The sequence below is a fragment of the Scleropages formosus genome, chromosome 15 (genome assembly GCF_900964775.1).
Source record: "Scleropages formosus chromosome 15, fSclFor1.1, whole genome shotgun sequence".
Lineage (NCBI taxonomy): Eukaryota > Metazoa > Chordata > Actinopteri > Osteoglossiformes > Osteoglossidae > Scleropages > Scleropages formosus.
The window spans coordinates 12,167,660-12,189,003 of NC_041820.1; the positions used below are offsets into that span (position 1 = coordinate 12,167,660).

At 47.7% G+C, this 21,344-nt stretch overlaps 2 protein-coding genes across 3 annotated transcripts; both read left to right on the forward strand.

Annotated features, from left to right (window-relative positions):
* The first annotated feature begins 222 nt into the window (after positions 1-222).
* rin3 (Ras and Rab interactor 3) lies at positions 223-10,933 on the forward strand. Of its 2 annotated transcripts, none has more exons than XM_018752724.2 (10): positions 223-824; positions 1,619-1,871; positions 2,842-2,956; positions 3,644-3,716; positions 4,308-4,399; positions 5,103-6,320; positions 8,148-8,456; positions 8,777-8,911; positions 9,214-9,377; positions 9,467-10,933. In XM_018752724.2, exons 1-10 carry the CDS (start codon positions 778-780, stop codon positions 9,809-9,811), a joined length of 2,751 nt encoding a protein of 916 aa, XP_018608240.1. In that variant the 5' UTR covers positions 223-777; the 3' UTR covers positions 9,812-10,933. The 2 variants fall into 2 exon arrangements, with proteins under 2 accessions (XP_018608240.1, XP_018608316.1); XM_018752800.2 differs by having other exon boundaries at positions 8,780-8,911.
* A 3,728-nt stretch (positions 10,934-14,661) lies between these two features.
* Positions 14,662-15,474, forward strand: pth2 (parathyroid hormone 2). Its single transcript, XM_018727987.1, has 2 exons — positions 14,662-14,750; positions 15,105-15,474. Exons 1-2 carry the CDS (start codon positions 14,662-14,664, stop codon positions 15,472-15,474), a joined length of 459 nt encoding a protein of 152 aa, XP_018583503.1.
* Positions 15,475-21,344: the final 5,870 nt, after the last annotated feature.

Genomic DNA, 21,344 nt, shown 5'->3' on the forward strand with positions numbered 1-21,344 from the left:
CACCCCGCACCTTGGGATGGCTAAGGGGCGCATCAGAAAATAACGCATTTACTGTGATTCCTGTCAAAAGCTCGGCTCATTCTCGCGTCTGGTGCGGAATAAACAAACGGGGAGGTACTAAAAGTCGTTCGGTGTCATCGGTGGGAAGCAGCATCACCCTGCATGCTGAAGGAGGGGTCGGGGGGGGCATCTGGATTTGCTTAACTGCCGACAGAAGTGGGGGTGGGGTGTGCTGTCACGGGCAAGGCTGAAAGTACCCCGACCGTTCTTGTTCTTTTGCAAACTGTTTTGTCGCTTCTCGACTCTACGCCCCGGAACGCTGAAGACAGACACTTGAGCCGAAGCTCATAATGGAGGAAAACCCAGCAGAAGACGAAGAAACGACTCCGGGCCGCCAAGCCGGTTGAAGGTGGCATCCTGCGATGAGAAAGAGGCGAAAAGGAGGTTTTTCCTAAAGGGAAGGGGGTGGGTGAGAAGGGGGGAGACCGGAGCGCGGGGCCTCCCACTTCCCCTGGTTGCTTGTCGGACTGCCACGGCTCACACGGACTCTCGAGGAGTCACAAGCTCCTCAGACAGACGGCGCACGCACACGCACACACGCACACGCACACACGCACACGCGCTCGTGATCCACCGTTGCCCAAGGGGCTGGGAGACGGAGAGCAGGACATCATGAAGCACCGATCTGGACTTGCGGAGACCAGGACCAAGGGGGCAGAAGTAGGCCAGGGAGCCTGAGGCGAACCAGCCTTCAAGATCTGACCTAAATCCACCAGGATGATGGAAACAGAGGTTCTGATTCCAGGTGCAGGACCTTCCTCGGGGTACGGAAGTGTTGTTTTCTCTCATAAGCGATGTGTGCTATTTCTGCTGGTGCAGCTAGTTCGGCTGTGAAATGGGGCTGCGGGGCTTCCGGGGAGCTGTGTCCTCCCAGGTCCCACACAACCGACTTGGGTTCTCTGCTTAAGTTTTGCAGCCTTTGGGGATTTTTGGTCTTTCGTATTACGCGCTGCGTTCGCTGCTCCCAGAATGTCCAACTTAACAGGAATGAAAAGCAGCTTAAGAAGTTTAAAGCAGTACAAAGGGAAACTTCAGAAAGTGAACTTAAGGAGTCAAACTTTTAACATTTTCTCTTTAAATGCTCCTTTAAGGCAAAGTGACACAAAGAAAGATGATACAGGCATCTGTTCATAAAAGGCTTATTGCTTGTATTGTGTCTAATACTGAGTATTAGATGGAGAAATATTTCCTGTTTTTTATGACTTGCTCATAATACTGTTTTCCCTCTATTATTTGAATGTGGATGGGGACGCGGTGGTGTGGCGGGTTTGGCCGGGTCCTGCTCTCTGCTGGGTCCGGGGTTTGAGTCCCGCTTGGGGTGCCTTGCGATGGACTGGCGTCCCGTCCTGGGTGTGTCCCCTCCCCCTCCGGCCTTGCGCCCTCTGTTGCCGGGTTAGGCTCCGGCTCGCCGCGACCCCGCTTGGGACCGGTGGCTTCAGCAACTGTGTGTGTGTGTATTTGAGTGTGTATGAGTTAAAATGGCACAGTGTGTCAAGAGGCTTGGCAGTTAAATGCACACAGATCTTCAGTGTGTAACTCTCAGTGTTTTTCACCACAGGGCCACGGTAGGCACCCGGTCCCCAGGGAAGGTAAAAGCCACGTCCAACACACCTCAGGGATTCACGCCTTCCATCGCCCCGCTTCCCGTCCCCTCCTCGTGCCCACACTGGGGGTCTCCGTCCGCACAGGGCACCAGGTCGACTCCAGGTATCAGCGTCTTGGAGAAGCTGATAAAGACCTGCCCCGTGTGGCTACAGCTGGGCATCACAGAGAGCAGAGCCTCTCTCATCCTGCAGAGGGAGCCACCGGGGGTGAGCCAGCAAAGAAATATATATGCAGTATCTATTGTAATATAAATGGATTTTTTTCCCACTGTATGTACCACATTCCCTCCCACAGTTATGCAGAAGTGTCTAGTGTTTTTCAGAATGTATTAGTATATATTCTGATATGCATGTCAGTGTGCTGGTATATGTCTGGCATACATTTAATATTTTTCCGATCAACAAATACTGCGTAACTTAAAGGCATATATGATCGCCTTACATATGACATGTGAATTTATTGTAAAATACCTGGCAAAGCTTTTATTGCTACATTTTGTGAACCTGGTTACCAAGATACATATTCAGACAAAGTTATCGCGGTGTTTTTCCTTCATTTTCTTCTGTCAAATATTTCTTCTGAGGCCACCAGCAATGTGCCCATTTCTTCTCCCATTTTTCTCCTATTTTTTTTTTTAACCGCATGTCTGTTGGCTCTAGAATTTGTGTGCAAATCATGGTTACTGTTGAGTCTTCAGCGTCAGTCTGCTGTCTCTGAGAGTCTTCATTCCGTTGACATGTGAAGACCATGCTTCTTTCTGTCACGTAGTGATATGAAGATTTAAGCATTCTATATATGGTTTTCCACAATCGTCAATATTTTATGAATCTGCCTTGTTATGATGAGTAAGTGGCATAACCTAGATTATGGGCAAATTGTTGCTAGGAACTGTATGAAACTCTCAGCTGTGATCACCACCCCTGGAAACTAAAGCTCAAAATGCTTCTTTTTTCTTATGAAAATGAAATCATTGTTTTGTAAATTTTTACACGAGGAAAAACATGTGAATGCACAAAATTAGGGGGTATGATGGAGCGCTGGTGAGTCACAGCTCCTTGGCTGTGTGATCAAATCTGGGTCAGTGTGGAGTTTGCAGCAACGTTCTCCCTGCGTTTGCGTGGGTTTCGTAAATACGACGATGAAGTCACGTCTGTTTTTTTTCTGCTGGAAGTGTAGATATTCTTGGTGAGGAAAGATGCCGATCTCAAGAAGATGGTCCTGTCAGTGCGGCTCTCTGGCCAGGAGGGATCGTCGCCGATTCAGAACCTGCTCATCAAAGAGGAGAAGTCATGTAGGTTTATTCAATGAATGGCCGGCTATTTATCTGAAAGGTATAAAAACACATAAACTGCTCCGTACTATCGTACACAAAAGCATCTGTGAAATGAATAAATGTACAGTAGTGCAGCACATGATCACGTAAACCAGGGTCGGTGCGGAAGCTGCTACGCAAACTTGTTCTTAATTTCCATCCGCTGAACAGTTAACCCACATAGAAAACGGGTCTAAGTATTTGCGGATCAAAATATTTGCTCAGCACATTTTCCAGATTGGTGGACGGTGCGCATCATGGTCCGTAAACTGCACCGAGCGCCAGGTACTCGCTATTTACTCTAATTTATACACACATTTTATCTGTAGATGTTTCGTATGCAAAACATCTTAATATCATGTAATTTGTATATATTATATATTACATACAGTAAATATATTATATTTAGTTGTTCCATATATAGTTTTTTCATTTGACATAGAGGGATGGTGGGGGTGTGTGGGTGGTGTTAGCTGTTTCCATGCTGGTAACATCATAGTAAAGGTTCACTTTTTTGCCTTTAACCCCCCTACGCTTGAGAACATGTGCAGGAATTCATAAATAATGTATCAACGCACCTCCGCGGAGCTTGGCTGTTGAACATCAGCTGCATGTGGCAGGGAAAACGCTCATTTAAGTATTTCCTTCCCTATCTCACCCATACAGTAATGTATCTGGAAGGTTCCTTCCTGGTCTTTGACAACATCTTCAAACTCATCGCCTTCTACTGCATGAGCCGGTAAGATAGAGCGCGATCCGCCAGGGAAACCACGCGGCGTCAATGTCACCTTGAACGGCGCCTCTCCGGGAAAACGTTGCCAAATGCTGCCCTCTGCTGGGTCAAGGTTCCCGCGCTTCGTCAACGTGCTGTCAAGCGGAGCCCTCGGGGGGGCTGCCGGGCCTTGCTTCTGGAGCGCCTGGGCGGATTCCAGCTGATTCCGCTAAGTACTGCCTCCATTGATCCGGCTGAGCCTTCTTCACGCTTCCGTTTGGGTTATTGATTCGAGGGGAGCTGTAAAAACCTGCAGGACCGAGGTTCTCCGACACTCGGGTCGCCCTGCTCTGTACCATCTCTCATGGGTGCCCTTTGTGATTTTCATTTAATTCCTCTAAGCTTTTGATGCGTTATGGATGAAGGCTGCTGTTTTTGGGGAGGTTTTGCTCGCAGTAACTGCGTTCCTTCCGATTCGCCCCGATCTGCGCCGTCGCCCGTGCCTCGCGGCTGTCCCCTGTGCGCAAACACGCCGACCTAACGGCACATTAACGTGAGTTGCCCGATGTCACTGCACTGCGGCTGATGTCCCAACCGTCCTCTGCTCTTCTCCTTCAGGGACATCCTCCCATTCGCTCTGAAATTGCCCCGAGTCATCGTCCAGGCAACCAAATATGATGATATGGAGATTATCTCAAGCCTGGGTTCAGGTAACAGGGGCAGGGATTTCATTTCAATGCTCCACTAGGTATGGTAGAATAATTAATTATACATTAACTCAGTTATTGCTTTGCAGCTGCATGTAAATATGGCTAAATGGAGGTGTTCTCGGCAAAGCAACACCGAGAGGGATAAATTATTTTTACGTTTGCCCGGATACGAGGGAAGCGTTGCATTTAAATGTAATGAAATATTGGAGTTCTCTGAAGGATATTGTAAATGATGGAATCGCTGCCTGAAGCCGGCCTCAGGTAGGAGCTGAAGAAAAAGTAAGACGTGTCACAGGGACAGATGATATTGGCTTCTGTGCCAGAGGACACGCCATTCTATCACATGATTAATGTATGCGAAACCAGCCAGTTGTGAAAGTCCGTCAGCAGTGGAAGTTGTGTAACATTCGGAAGGTGTCTCTAGTTCACGGGTAGGGCTTCCTTATTCGATGCACATTTAACAGCCTTGTGTATTTCAACAGAAATTACTGTTTTATGCTCTGGGATTCATTTTTTTTCCTCGACTGGTAATTGATTAGGTGCACGCAGCTAGCAAAACGTTAAATAGACCATTTCCTGATTAATTATGCAGCACATCTGCGCTTTTTTTGAGAGAGGCTAGGCACGCGCGTTCGATGAAGGGAAAATAAAAGCACGTACAAGAAGAGGAAGAGCTTGACCAAGATCCCTCTCTCCCCCGCAGGTTTCTGGGGCTCTTCCTTAAACAGGCCCTTAGAGGCAGTAGAGGGCGGCGCCAGCAGCAGTCACCGCTCTTGCGAGGTCGAGCTGCCTGTCGGAAGCAGCAGTCTGTGGTACGTGAACCCTGTGCTCATCGAGGAATTCCAAGACAACCTCCCAGCTACCACTTCTCCGCCGGGCCCGGAGCAGCCGAAGTACAAGAGGCCGGCCCCGCTGCCCCCTCGGCCGCACCGCCCCCCGCCCCGGTCTGACGCTCTCAGGGTTCTGAGAGAGGAAGGAAGTTGCAGCCAGCGCAGAGAGACCACCCCGGGTATGGAATTAGACGCGGCCGACGCGCCAGGCACCTGCCATCCTGCGGCTTCTCGCCGCAGACTCTCAGAACCGCAGCTGGAGGAGCGAGCCGCACAGGGCGGAGAAGGTGATCGTCGAAACGAAAGTCGACAGTCTGACCCAGTCGCCGCCCAGCTGCGCGTTGATTGCGCAGCCGCAGCCAAGAGGCCCCCTACGAGAGAAGTTGGGGTGCAGCAGAAAACGGACATGACGGACAGCGTTCCGGGCGCAGCTGTCGTCCACGATGCAGGGCGGAAGGCGGCCCCGGTCCCCCCACCCAGAAGGAAGAGGTTCTCGCACGTTGGCGTCCAGCCGCAGTGTTCGGTATCGGAGGGGAAGCCACGAGGGGCTCAGAGGAGCCCAGCTGCAAGGCGAAATCACTCCTACGTGCCAAGATCCTCCAGGCACTCTCAGGCCTCAATGTGTATGGTGGCCCCCAAGGGCCCGGATGTGTCCCTGTATTCCCCAGAGGGCGGAGCCCCAAGCCTGAACCACGAGTCGCATTCCGCCAGCAGCACCGAGGAGGAGGCTGATGGGCAGAGCGGAGCGAACGTCGCACTGCCCTTCAAGCGCAGCCCCACCTTGATGCTGGACCGCGCCAAGAAGAGGCTGTCCCGGGTCAACCTGTCGTACATGTTTACGGGTCTCATGAGCCACGAGCACAAGCTGCAGAACCGCATCGTGCAGCTGGCCCGAGACAAGGACTCGTATTTCGGGAACCTGGTGCAGGACCACCGCACCTTCACCCTCGAGACCATGCGGAAGCACGGCACCAGCACGAAGATGCTGCAGGAGATCCGGCAGATGATGACGCAGCTGAAGTGCTACCTCATCCAGAGCACCGAACTTCAGGCCCAACCGGAGTCCGCCATGTACCCAGAGGAGAAGTTAGGTGAAGCTGCAGTAGCATTTAAGACTTTAGCTCGGCACAGCCGGAATCACACAGCAGAAACGACATTTGCCACTTAAGGGCGTTTATGATTCTGCGTTTCGCTGACAACACGAGACAACAGATAAATGCTCAGTAAATCATATCCATCCGTCGAACAGCAGTAAAGCATATAGACAGAAGATAGGCCCTTTCACTAGTAATGAGTACTGAAGGCGATGATATTAGGTGGTAGGTGGACTTGTTATATTTGTGTAAATTTGAGGTAAATCGATAAAACCGGAAATGTTTACTGAGGATTAACGCATTCTAATGAGACCCCATGTTCTTATCTGCTCTTTCTTTACGACACAAGCCAGGATCTGTTTTTTTTTCCCAGTGTTCATTAAACTTGCTGAAAAGTAAGACTTGTATGACAGCTGCCAGAGCTGCTTCATTTGGACCCTTAGGTTGCGGGTTTGAATCCCACCTCCAGCTGTAGTACACTTAAGCAAGGTTCTTGCCCTCTAAAATTAGTCAGATGGGGAAATGCGTGAAGGTAGTTCAGCACTGCGAGTTGCTTTGGAAAAATGCATCAGCTAAATTTGCGAATGCTGTGAAACGAGGTGTGATCAACAGCAGCTGAGAACAGAGTTATAATTATTTTTTTTTCCAGGAAGTGCTGTAAGTGACCTCAGCCAGTCTTTGAAGTTAGCTGTTCTGCTCTTCTAGCAGCTTCTATCCTTAGCGAGTCAGCAGCCCTCACACGAAACTAAGCAGACACGGTTAAAATTACTTTTATTTTGCAGTTTTCTTTCAGTTTACACTGGCTGCCATTCTGCAGTTTCCTTGCTGTAACGCAGAAGGCCATTTGGTGTCGGCTGAATAGAGACATTTTCACTTATGCGTATGGAAGATGTTTTCCTCCAAATCCACTTACCGTTCAAGGTAGACAAAAGTGCGTTCCACAGCAAATGAGAAGTACAAATAATTCTTAGTTTTATTTATAATGCTTATATTTGCAAAGCGTCTTAGTTCCCCAATCTGGGGTCATAGCCATTGTCTCGCTGTTGGGTTTTTAAGATGAAATCTTTGTCCTCTAGTCTGGGCAGCATGGTGGTAGAGCGAGTAGTGCTGTTGTCTCACAGCATCTGGGTTGTGCAAGAGACCGTGGGTTTGATCCCTGATCAGTCTGTCTGGCGTTTGCATGTTCTCCCTGCGTCTGCAAGGGTTTCCTCCCACACTCCAAACACATGCTGTTCAAGTTCCCCCATAGTGTGTGAATGACACAGAGAGAGTGTGTTCCACTGATGTGTGGATGAGTGACCCAATGTAAGTAGTGTATCTAGCACTGTAAGTCTTTGGGTGCTCTGGTTTCCTCCCACAGTCCAAAGACATGCTGTTCAGGTTCCCCCATAGTGTGTGAGTGACAGAGAGAGTGTGTTTCACTAATGTATGGATGAGTGACCCAGTGTAAGTAGCGTATCTAGCAGTGTAAGTTACCTTGGTCAATAAGGTGTCTGGGCTGGTAACACTACATAGAGTTCATTGGAAGTCGCTTTGGAAGAAGCACCTGCTAAATAAATGTAAGTCCAGCTGTCAGCACTCCATGCTTTTAAACTGGTGCCACATAACCCTGTATTTAAAACCTTCACTGAATGTGCTGTTGAGGGGTCATGAGCTGAGCTCATGCTCTTATAGCTGTTATATAGCTATTTGACTGAAACAGAAAGGATCATACAGATGACCTTCATCGTATGTATCACTCGTGCGCAATCAAAAACTTTGATAATGTTGCATGAGTCACATCTGGAGGTCTGATTTCCTGCATATCTTGTGTGGTCACCTCAGAGGCGATCGTCGAGGCCGCGCTGGTCAAAAGCGTGCTGAAGCCCCTCCGGGAGCCCATCTACACCTGCCTGCGGGAGATCCACACAAAGGACACTTCATTTGCACGGCTCCGCGACAACCAGCAGGTGGTGCTCAACACCACCACCACCGACCTGGGCGTGACGACCAGTGTACCGGAAGCAGCCGAACTGGAGAAGATCCAGCTCCGCCTGGACTTGATGCACAAGGAGTACTCACCTGAGAAGAAGATCTCCACCTTGCTCAAGACTTGTAAGATGATCTATGACTCCATGTCGGTGGGCTGTCCAGGTGGGTTCCTCGTTCTCAGTCCTAGACTGGCAACCTTGACATTAGAGTTGAGTGTCCCACAAGCCAATCCAAACACTGCTTGCTACCCTACCATCTCTGTGTGTCTTTGGACCTCTATTTCTCTGTTTAAAATTTGGTGTATAATTTGTATTTGTCAGATCCCTGTGCTTCAGATGTTATGGTGTACTGTGGTATGGCGTACCCGACTTTCATTTAGCTTGTTCCCTTCCTGTAGCTCAAAATTGCTTTGTGATTTGAGTGCTTGTGCAGCTGTATGTACTGTGTGTACTCCTCAGTCCCTTACTCCCGGTCCTTCTCAGCAGGGAGGACCCTTGGCGCGGACGACTTTCTGCCGGTGCTAATGTACGTGGTTGCTCACTGCAACATTGAGGCCCTGATGCTCGATGTGGAATATATGATGGAGCTGATGGATCCGGCACTGCAGCTTGGAGAAGGCAAGGCACCTCGTAAAACTCAAAATGCACTCATAATCCCCATAATAACGTTGTTTCCGTATGCAGATCAATGAAGTATCCAACCATCTATCTATCTATCTATCTATCTATCTATCTATCTATCTATCTATCTATCTATCTATGTGTAATCAATTTTGGGGGCTGTGGAATTGCACCGCAAAACCTCATCTGATTTACTCTTAGAAACATTCAGTCTGCATAACTTGCTGTATGTTTCCGTGTGCTGATCAAGTTCCATTATAATACATATACTGTATATATTTCTATGTATACATATGCAGGATCCTACTACCTGATAACTACATACGGTGCCCTGGAACACATCAAGAACTATGACATTCTGCCAATGACTCGGCAGTTTAGCCTGGAGGTCCAGGACTCCATCCACCGCTGGGAGAAGCGTCGTACGCTCAACAAGGCCCAGATGTCCAGCTCTTCTGTGCAGGTGGGAGCTGGGAATCCGGGCTTTGGCGATGGGCTCATGAGTCAGAGGAGCAGAAAAAAGCGCGCTCACACCTCTTTTCCTCTCGACAGGACTTCATTAACGTGTCCTTTCTGGAGGTGGGCGCTAACACCAAGACCCTGGGCGTGCAAGCCAGCACCACCACCGAGGACCTCTGTGGCCAGTGTGCTGAGAAGTTTGAGATCGCGGAGTCAGAGGCCTACAGACTGTACGTTGTGGTGGAGGGAGTCCACCGATCCCTGGCACCCGAGGAGCTGCCCCTGTCCGTCAAGTCCAGCTTGCACCACAGCGAACATCGCGGCCAGTACCACTTTGTGTATCGGCCAGCAATGCACGAGCTGGAAACTGACCCCACCCCCTGTCTCGTATCGCAAAGTGCGGACGCACCTGTCGTTCCCTGCGCTTCAGCAGAATGAGAGCGAATGCAGTTTCTACGCGCCGTTCCCGCGGAATAGACACTGTGTCTTATTACTCAAACGCTACGCTGCAGAAATCGTTCCTCCGAAGACAACGCAGTAAGTGCACACATATGGCGGAGGCACAAATGAGCACCGCAGGGGGCGCTCTGCGAGTGTCGCACCTGGAGACAGAGACTGATGGGGACTGACGTGTCATTAATGAGATAAGCCTTGGAATCGATGCTGATGCTAACCGTTCGTCAAGTCATAATACGCCCTTTCCCTCCCCACATTGTTCTGCAGCACCTTAGTGAAGGGCTCACACGCTCTCAGGTCAGCCCTCTCTTGGTACTGTTTTCCGAATGCTACAGCTTCTTCCCTCGCATTTGTTTTGCTCCTCTGGAAAAGCCTCTTTGTGCTCGCCATTCTTTCCAGCTCGAATTTTTCTAATGAATCCTATTACGTTATGTTTCGGGAATAAAAGAGCATACATATTATGTAGCCGTGATAAACACATTTCAGCATTTCTGGGGCTGATAGGCAAGGCTATACATGTATTTAAACTGCAGATTATTAATAATGCCATATATAATTTAGTTTGGGATATCCGAAAAATAATGGGTTCCAAAATCCATCTATTGTAATGTTTTCTTATAATGTTGCCTTATATATTTTACACCATACCTACATGCATACATATTTACATATTGCATATATATACAGTATATATACACACATTTATACATATACATATATATATATATATACAGTGCCGTAAAAGTTGGAGAAGCCAAAGGGAGTAAAATTCTGGTTTTCGAGGGCAAAAATCGAAAACTTTTGATTTATGCATGAACCCTTAGGTGATCCAACTAGATAATTTAAGAGCTGAGTTTGAGACAAAACCTGTAAACCCCGTATTCCTGGAACATCAAAGTCCTATAACGTTGCAATAATCAGAGGACGACACAAGGCACAACACGTACATATACACATTTTTATATGTTTGTACTTACTGCTCTTAGTTGACTGGAAGTTTTACCAATTACACAACAGGGAAAATTTAAAAATACATGGAAGCATCACCTTGAGCACATACATCTGCCAAGCAAAGAGAAGAACACAGAAATAAAACCTGTCTAAAACAGCAGATGTCTTTCTGATTGATGTGAGGAGTGGAGAAGAAATTGTTTTTTTTCTCTCTGTGTGTTTCTGCGTGCCACGTATTGTTACACATGTTTGATTCGGGAACAAAGGATCGAGGGGGTGTCCTGACTTGTGTACCGCGGCTGATGTCGTACAGAGTGAGCATTCGCACAAGTTGGGGTGAGATGAAGAAATGAAAACGGGGAGAAACGACTGGGGGAACAGAATTAGGGTCAGAAGGCGGGGATCACACTGAGAGAGAAGAGGCCATCCGCAGCAAGAAGAATGGAGGAAAGGAGAAGACAAATCAGGAAGAGCAAGAGGGATGCGCACGCAGGACAGAGGCCTGGCTGGGTGGAAAAAGAGGATTATTAAAATGTTCCAGGAGAATTATTACTAATTCTGTTGAGACAACTCTTCAATCCAAAGATATCTGAGCCATTTACACAGCTGGGGGTCGTGCAGAAGTTTAGGGTGAGCGCTGTGCTCAAGGGTGCTACAGTAGGAGCGGGGTTCGAACCGACAGCCTTCGGGTTGCGGCGCCACGTCCCGAACAGCTCTGTCTTCTAAAGCTACTGGACTTCTTGGGAAATTGTTAAAGTGAGTATGTGCACCCGGTATGGAGTTTGCCGATGCTGAGCGATGCCCCATTAAATGAAGCGGCAATGCATGCCGGACACCTCGCCCACTTTTATGTGGCCGTCGTCGTTAGCGGGGCAAAAAGTGTCTCACCCCCATCTCCGTGATCAGAGCCGCGGCTCGGGGACTCACGGTGAGTCAACAGCGAGATCGTCTGAAGCCTCGAATCAGCCGCCTGACCCCTAGCCCCCATCCGCGGTAAATGGTCCCTTTCTCACCGGTCGAGCCGAGCGATAATGAGGGGAAGGATCCCTGCTCCAATTCCATCGCCCCCAAGTCGCCAGCCATTATTTTAAATGAGGTCATAATAAAGCAGCCCTTACTGTGGTTCATAGGGCATGTAAATGGCCCTCGCTTCCCAGGCCCCAGGTCTCGCTGTTCAAACGAGGAGGACCCGCAGAACTGCTGTGTGTGTCCCAGTCATACACACCTCTTTCTCCAGATGCACTTGCACGGTGCCGTTGCTTCCTCTCGGAAAAGTTCATTTTGCAATTTCTGCTAATTAGCCTTGAGCGCTTGTAACATTCTTGCTTTTTTTCATAGTCGACAAAGTGTCCCTTGGACAAAGACGTGCGATGCGTGGTAATTGCGGGGCACATCTTCTCCCACGCTATAGCGAGCGGGTAGCGCAGCCATGGGGGGAGGATGCTGCCCGATTGGTGTCTCACGAGGGGCCCTGCGGTTGTACCCGAACGGGGGGGTGCATACCCCGAAATCCCTAAATACCTGTGTTCCCATGTAAGAACTATGCCTAGCTGTTGCAGAGAGTTTGTATTCGGATGTGAATTTGAGAGTGTTGGCGGGTGCCTCGGCATTGTTTGCGTGTGCGCGCGCGTGTGACAAAAGGGTCTTTTCAGGTTTAACGAGGCCCGCGTGTTCCCATATCTCGGCACTTGCGTAGGCGCGGAAGGCAACCACTTGAATGCAAATTGCGATCCGCCTGGTCTGAACTTCCCTCTGGGCCACAGTATCATCGTGGCATGGGACCCCACCGCTCCGTTCAGGTCTTGGGTGCTGGGTGTCAGGACTTTTGGAGATTCGGGTAAGAGTGATCAAACGGACGCTACGTGGGATTGCGAATGAACAGCGGTTTTCAGGGCTTGATTCCTGGAGCACATGTAGGTGCGTGTATTTTTAACTTCCGATTCCTCCCATTTTCGCTCACAGCATCATTATCCACACTGACGTCCAAGCCTGCCTTCCGATCCACGACGCTATGTCAAGAATCGTAACAAACAGGACATCCACGGGCGGAGTTTGCTGGGTCTTTGAAACATGAAACATGCTTTTTTACCTCCTCGCTCCATCATCCCATCTATGCACACCCCATCAGTGGTGTTGGGGTGGAGGGGGGTGGGACGGTGGGATATATAAGGAGCCAGACAACCTGACGGACAGCGACGGATCTGCCTGCGACACCTGAGCACCACGCAGGTGCAATCACACCTAAGCGCGGCCCACGCGAACGCCCACCCGACACCCTCCGGCGCCCGAGGCGTGGCACGCGCTCCGGCCGAGCCGAGCAGCCCGAGCCCAGGCACGCGGCAGCGGAGACGCCGCGGGGTGCCCGCGGAGCGGCGGCATCGCCTCTAAACCGCACCTGCGCCGACTCCGCAGAGCTGCCGGTCCGAAGGTGAGTGACGCATCGCAGCGAGTTCTGCCACAAATACGGTCACCTGCGTGTTTCTGCAGTTTTTTTACTCCAAAGTATTGCCTTATTTACCTGTTTTGGTCAGTGCTAATACCACGTTAAATTGAAGAGTATTTCTTGGGAAGCAAGCGTTTTGTTGACACAAGGGTACCGCTGTTTTCGGCAATACGCAACATAGCGATATATGGTGTTGTACAGTGTCTCAAAAGAAATGTACAATAATAATAGTGGGAATTTCAATATCGTCTCTTTTAAATAGCAGTGTCTCCAGAGTCATACACAAGATACTTTCAGATTTTATATTATTGCACTTTTGAATTACCAGCACAAATTCAAGCCATCGCTCGTTTGACTTTATAAAGTCACAATATTCCACAAGTACTATTAAAAATAATACAAAGGGAAGGAAAAAGTACCCAAAATAATATGCCTTTTACCTGATTAATATTGCAGATACTTTTTGACTTATGCTCATATATTATTTTTGAAAGTGAAGGTTTTAAAAACTTTGTTTTATCCACACTGTAACCATTTTCCTTATTTTGAACTAATGTGTAGTTAAATTGGGGGTGCGGTGGCGCAGTGGGTTGGACCACAGTCCTGCTCTCCAGTGGGTCTGGGGTTCAAGTCCCGCTTGGGGTGCCTTGCGACGGACTGGCGTCCCGTCCTGGCTGTGTCCCCTCCCCCCTCCGGCCTTACGCCCTGTGTTGCCGGGTAGGCTCCGGTTCCCCGCGACCCTCTATGGGACAAGCGGTTCTGAAAATGTGTGTGTGTGTGTGTGTGTGTGTGTAGTTAAATTTGACTTTTATGGCATCAGTTGTTTTGATGTCATCTTAATTTGTTATATTTATTATTAATGCCGTTTGAATTGTTTCCTCAGTAAGAAACTGATTTTAAAGATTACATTTTAATTTGTAGTTATCTCACTGATTACAACAGCATTAAAACCTGAAATGAAAACTTAACACTCTGCAGATGAACATAATCGCAAAACGTTTATTTAATTATAGCTTTTAAATGTGGTCCTGTATAGCACTTTATTAGACTGTATCACTTAGAGTATTTCCTTTGTCTGGTGTCACCGTGAAAAAAAACAACACGTTCCACAGTTAATTAATTAACCTTAGAACTGTTTCGATGATGCGCTGATAAACATTCTGTTTCACGATACATTTTCCGCTTCTCACAATCTGCACTATTAGTAATTTTAAATGTGACTTTTATGATGGTCTTGCGAGCGCCGTTGCAGACACTGCGGATGGGAATACACAGATACAAAACACACTCTGGGAGCTGTATTGTACTATTTTGCTGCTCTGGGGAAGCGGAAATAGAGAGTCGGTCGGTCAGAACGGAAGGGGATACCCTGCGCACGGCAGCACGGATTCTGGATCCAGACATGAAGTGAGTTATTTGTCCATGTTTATCTGTGCAGATGTCTGCTGTGGTTCCTCCTCCACGCTCTGCTCTGTTGCTGCTGCCTCTGCTCTGCATGGCACTGGTGTCCTCCAGCTTCCCTCTGAGGTGGGACACAACACCTTGGCTCTGCGCTGTCAGGCGCCCAGGCGGCAGGGATCGGGGCCGGGAGGGGGCTTCCTCCTGCCGCTGGTCTCCGCGCTCCGATGTGTGCGTGCGTTTCTGTCTCCGTGTGTGTCTTTTCCTGTCCTGCCAGAGTAGGTTCACACGTAGTGCCCTCAGCACCTCTCAAACACCCTCCTTCTCTGAAGTCATACTGAGGTCATTCATATTGACCCACTGATTGGGAGCAATTAGCAAGTGTACTCGTTGATGTAAATCTTACTCTCGTGCATCAGTTCAATACTCATTCATTGTGAGTTAGAAAGCAAACAGGCTTCTATAGTTGTATGTCTTCCACAGTTCCAGACATTCTCCTGCCGTTGCTCAAGAGGACTCCAAAATGTCCAAGTGGGAAGTGTTGTACCCTTCCGTCTCACTCCTCGACTGGAGCCTGCAGATGATGTCGACTCCAGAGTTTGCAGAACGCAAAACCAAACCTGGACTCATGGCTAACAAGGCCTGGCTGCCCACGAGCCGATCGGAGACGGAGGGTCTCGCCAAGACCCGGCCGTCCGGCTGGTCGACGCGGGTGGGTCACGAGGGGAAGAGGAACATTGTGGTGGCAGATGATGCAGCCTTCAGAGAGAAGAGCAAACTGTTGACCGCCATGGAGAGACAGAAGTGGCTCAACTCCTACATGCAGAAACTGCTGGTGGTCAACTCCCAGTGAGACAACTGGGGTTTAAAAAAAGAGCAAAAATTAAAGAATAAGAAACAAAAATTGTCTGTGTCATATTTTAAGGGCTTCATAAAATTTACAGACAGAGCGGCATGGAGCGATTAGTGACAAAATGAAAGAAAACAACCAAGTGCTGAGAAACCAGCGACGCACAGTTGTGGGGTTCCAGATGACCGTGCTTACGTCACGCAGCCCTGCCAGATGTGTGCAGTCTTTAGATTAAGAGATGGCTGAATCAAATCCAGACTGAACTCTGGACTCAATTATTGTCATTATTGATTTTCCAGTCTTTGGACCCTTCTGTTACTACGACCTATAGCACAAAACATACCTAAATTATTGTAAAAAAGCCTCAGAAACAGCCTACCCTAGAGCCAGAGGTCATGCAGTTAAAAACGTGAGCATCCCAAGCGTAAGAGGAAGCACGAGTGCATTCTGTTGCCCCAAACCCAAGGCACAAGGAAGGGGTAAGCTGTGTCCCTCCTATTTTCAAGCAAGCCTAATAAGCCCCCCGATGTTTGCGGCTAAGTCCGCTGAGTACTATCGCTAATATTTTTTGCTCCCCAGATACTCAACAAGTTGTTCTGCCACCACATCAAGAAATAAAATGCAAGCTGCAACTTTTTTTTTTTTTTTTTTAACTAGAGTGATACTTTGAGTAGAGACAGCTAATCAGAAACAATACTGAAATAAGTAGCGTTACTTAACAAATAGTGAAATAAAAGTATTCATGCAAAGGTGCGAGTAGTAAAAATCAACAGAAAACAACCAAAGTATAAAGTTTCTTTAATTCACATTAGGCTTTTTAATGTTCAGAACCATGAGCAATGCCAAAAAACTTCAATATATTGTTTTAATGTGTAGTTTTTTCAGATATATCCACATGTCTATTCAATAAATTAAATCTGCAATACCAGTAAATTTAGATATTAGTAATAGTAGATACCAATGAATTTAGATTTTATTAGACTAATAAATAAAAAAACAAAAATACCACAGTCTGGGAGGTATTAATGTTAAATGTTATTTCGCTAATGTACAATGTCAGGTTTGTATACCAAGACACTTACACTTATTGACTCACTCAGTTTCCTTAACCTGAAGTCAGGGTCACTGTGGTGGGGAGCCTATCCTAGAAGAAAAATGTGCAAGGTTAAGTAGTACACACTCTAGACAGGATGCCACTCCATTACTTGCTAATATTTACACATATATATTCAGCTGGGTAATTTTTACTGGGGTAATTCAGAGTAAGTATGTTGATTAGGGGTTCTGCGGCAGCTTACAAACTGGAATGCTTTAATTGCAAGGTCACAGCTCTAACCACTATGCTGCCTGCAACCTACAGTCATTATTCATCTGCTATTTAGATGACATCATCCAGAGCAACCTGCAACTGTTTGCCTGTTTATACAGCAGGATATTTACTGTTTACCAGAGTCATTAAAGGTAAATATATTCCTCAAAGGTAACACAGCAGTGGCAGTATTAATAAAAGTGGAGACCATCAGAAATGGCTTTTTGCATGGTTACATTTACATATTTATCAGACACTTTTCTCCAAAGCAACTTCCAATGGATACTGTGTAGTGTTACCAGCCCACATACCTTATTCACCGTGGTGACTTACACTGCTAGATACACTACTTACAATGGGTCACTCCTCCATACATCAGTGGAACACACTCTCTCTGTCACTCACACGCTATGGGTGAACGTGAACAGCATGTCTTTGGACTGTGGGAGGAAACCAGAGCACCCAGAGGAAACTCACGCAGACACGGAGAGAACATACAAACCCCACACAGATTGAGTGGGGATCGAACCCACGTCCTCTCGCACCACCCAGGCACTGTGCCACCATGCTGCCCATATTCCTAATAGTTACGTAATATTTGAAAATTAAGTTGAAAATCACTATGGCTCATAGGTACCATTTTATTTGGGGCATCCTCTATTGACTCCTTTACAGATGTTCACTGACTGCAGCTGGAGTGTGTTCATCAGTTACATGTGTGCATTTCTCTCCACTGGCTTCCTATAGCTGCCCGAATCAAATTCAAAACCCTGGTTATTGTGTACCAATGCATCAATAGAACTGCTCCCGGCTATTTACAGGACTTGATCAACCGGTACATCCCAGCCCCAGGCCCCTTCGCTCATCTACTTCTGCTCGCTTGGTGGTCCCGCACATGAAAGGTAAAGCTCGGAGGTTCTCGGTTCTGGGTCCCTTGTGGTAGAATGACCTTCCCCTGTCACTCAGAACTGCTGAAACTCTGTCTAGTTTCAAGAAGGGTCTGAAAACTCATCTTTTCCAGATCCACTTCGCCCAAGATCTCTCCGGCTCATTCACGGTGTAACTGTTCTCGCATCGTAACTCCATAAGCATCCCCAGATACAACCTTTATTCAGCCATTACTCTGGTATGGTACTTGCTCATTTGTGCATCTTACAATATTTAAAAAGAAAAAAAAAATTGGTGGGAGGGTATCAGGATTGGTCTATCCTGTGTTTATGCACCTACTTGATCGATGAACCTCGGTGCAGCAAGTGGTAAGTAACAAACTAGGTTTGCTTGAGACTTTCATATCTGCATCTATGTCTCCATCTCTTAAGGTCATGCATAAATTGTACTTTTGTTGAGATGTACGTCGCTTTGGACAAAAGCGTCTGCTAAATGAATAAATGTAAATTTAATGTAAATGTTCTGCAGCGTGTCACACTGTCCAGTCCCTGCAGCCACCCATGAATATGGACCTGCAATCAAAGTAATGAACTTCCGTCTACCAGAATTTGATGCAAACCTTTAGTTGAAGTTATAGAGGTAAAACAGGTTGATTACCAACAGTATTTTCAGCTGAACTGAGTACAAGAGTTGACAGTTAAAAGCTCACAAAATGTTCAAGAGCACAGTAGGAGTGTCGTGAATGCGGTTCTGTCTCCCCCTAGTGGAGCGGAGTGGAGCCGCACCCTGCGATAATAAAACGCTCGAGCCAAAAGGCAAACCGAATTCCTACACTTTATCGTTTTTTTAAATTCAGCTAGAACATATATGCATGTGTATAAGCTTGAATGACAGTTTGATTTGGGTTCATGTGAAGCCTGCAGCTGCCTGGCATTGTATAACACAAATGCTGTATTTTAGCTCAGCATTTAGCCAAAACACATAGGTATAAATAGTAAAGCTAATTTAACACTGGCTGAATCAATTAAGCCAGATGAGTGGGTTTTAAATAAAGAACAGCCTACACAGAGCACTTTGTGGATTTGATTAGGTCTCCCCCGTGAAACAGCAGATATGCGGCAAGGCAGAGTCACACACTATGGCTTCCAACAATGGCCTAAATGAAAGCAGCATGTTGATCTGGGGGACGGTAGGGTGCCAGCAGTGGTGCTGGTAACAAAAGCACTAATCCCAGAGAGTGAGAGAAAGTGCCTGCTGGTGATACATCTAAGAGCCCCACTGAAGGACAACATGGTTCAAATAAAAATCCAGTGCGGTGATGTCTTTGAGACCAGTGACATAAAAACTGAAGACAGCTCTCTGTCCATTTTACATACCGCAGCTGAACGATTCGGTTTTTGACGCACCGTACGTAAGGTTTGTGTGTGTCATCGATGCGATTTATGCGCAGTATGTATCACATTTAGCGTATGTACACGAGCGCTATGTGTATATCTGTCTGTGTCAAATGAGTTGCTGCCCTACGCAAGTTTGTGTCTCTACGTTTTCCTTTGTCCTGTTTTGCATTTCCCATTTCTTATGAAGGTACTTTCTAAACAGACACTATTCGTGCAAATTGATCTAAGGCCTTTGCGATACTCAATACAATTTCAGCAAGCATCAATAAATACGTATGTGCCGCAACAAGCCTATGCCATTTTTTGATACATATAGTTACAAAGTAGGTCGTCGGACATATTCCCGTCTGTAATGGAGAAAATTAATAGAAGATTCTCGCTCTCATATGCATATTCACATGGTGTCATAATTACCTATAAACCCTGCAGATCACTGGCATGTTGGAAACGCTCATTCTTCATGTGCTTTTGCTGGACTGCGCTTTTGGTCTGAAAAAGTGTAAACCTGTCTCCTCCTTGTCATTCTGTCTCTGACGGCTTTTGCTCATCCAACGACACATTAAAGAAAGTCGTGTCTACTGCTCATCAGAGAATTCATCAGGCCTAACAGCCCGGGACCCTTTTCAATGTGACAAAGTGGAACAAAGGACTAAATTGCTCTTGAGCATTCAGTGAGGTGGATCTCTGATCATGTCCTTCTGGGTGTGACAAGTCTTCCTCTGGTGGTGGTTGAATCAAAGTTACTTCAAAAATTCCCAGTAACCGGATTAGCTTTGTTAGCTCTAACAAATGTTGACCGTGGCCAAGTCAAATGGACGATGTCTCGTATGAACTCCACAGGTGACATCTTTATTGCAGCATCCTCTATGCCACTTCACCCTTCTTAAACATCCTCAGCAAAATCCCAGCTGACCAAGTGTAAGTGACGGGCAGAACCTGCATCACGGCACCAGGATTATGTAGTCGACTTGAGGACCCAGGTCCCCTGCTCTCGCCCAGCAGACACTTGGAGACTCAGGTCCACCACATAGTTCTCTTTTCCAGTGCCTCTGGCAACCTCAGCTGAGAAACAGGCTCGCATCCAGGTCACGCGAGCAGTTCAATGTTGCGCATTTTGACGCAGACCGGGGATCGAACCCTGGCCAATTTACATGCGCCGACAGCCGCGGGAGAGTCACACGGGGCTGGTGGGTGTGGGGCAGGCTCTCGCGTTCGGACGCTGCGTTGCCGGCATTTTCCCCCAAAGGCAGCGGGTCCTGGGCGAGGACGTGTGTGCCAGCGGTCGGCAAAACCCTTATATTCCCAGCGTATATTTCCGAGCGTTTGTCGTGTCACCTTGGGAGCTGAACCTTATCAGGAAGCACTGAATTGCTCGCGTTCCTTGCGCCGTTCACCTAATTAACGGCAACGGCTCACACGAGTACTGCTGATATTTTTAAAGGTGATTGGTTCCCCTGGGCAGACGCATCCTCAAGCCATTGTTCCAGGTACGCGGGGGCTGGAAGATGGGGGTTCAAAGCAGTTGCTATCACAGCACGGGCGCAAAGGCAAAATCTCCCCAAAAGGCCAAACAAGGAGAGCTGGGATTTGCGTCAACGACTAATGCACGACTTCAAACTGCGAGGAGTGCATCGGACCATGCTGTCGCTCCCAGACGAGCGAGACAACAAGGAGACCCCTGCGGTAGTTTCGGGGGTCCTCCGGAAACTGTTTTCCAGCGTTGCCCCGTGTAATCCTCAACACGCTTGTTTGAGGCTCAAATTTGGCTGTTCCCACGTTCTCTTTGCTCTTTAGAGAGACTGTCATGTAACCAGACAAAGGAATGAGGCGCAAGGGGGAGCGCCGCGCTGCGTACTTGTCAAATAGGTAAGGGCTGTTGTCAGCCAGCGAGACAACAACCAAGGACCACACACTGAGTAAAAATTGCCGTTCCGCCGCCTTCCCGGTGAGCCCGAAGGTAGAGCTGTGGAGTTACATCGCTTCTGCCCCCACGTAGGCCCTACAATTCAAAAACAAACAAGCCAAGCGAAACCTAATGGAGCAAACAAAATATCCCATCCCCAGGGCGAGAAAACTCAAGTGCAGCCGGTCCGTTTTAGTGATTTATACTGCAGCAACATGAAAATTGCAGTTTGATACTGATATGGGGTCTGTCAGCAGCTGTCAATAAGCAATACAAATCATGTTGGGGATGCTTGATATGATCACTGCATGTGAATGACCGGATCTGATAATGCTTCAGCAATCCAGTCCTGTGAGCTCCATCATTAAATCACGTT

What these genes read in the sequence shown, in the direction of transcription:
- rin3 (XM_018752724.2), top strand. Translation starts at nt 778, where the DNA reads ATGATGGAAACAGAGGTTCTGATTCCAGGTGCAGGACCTTCCTCGGG. An exon ending in CATCAAAGAGGAGAAGTCAT is followed by an intron (nt 2,957 to 3,643) that starts GTAGGTTTATTC and finishes TCACCCATACAG; the next exon opens with TAATGTATCTGGAAGGTTCC. An exon ending in CATGTCGGTGGGCTGTCCAG is followed by an intron (nt 8,457 to 8,776) that starts GTGGGTTCCTCG and finishes GGTCCTTCTCAG; the next exon opens with CAGGGAGGACCCTTGGCGCG.
- pth2 (XM_018727987.1), top strand. Translation starts at nt 14,662, where the DNA reads ATGTCTGCTGTGGTTCCTCCTCCACGCTCTGCTCTGTTGCTGCTGCCT. An exon ending in TCCTCCAGCTTCCCTCTGAG is followed by an intron (nt 14,751 to 15,104) that starts GTGGGACACAAC and finishes TGTCTTCCACAG; the next exon opens with TTCCAGACATTCTCCTGCCG.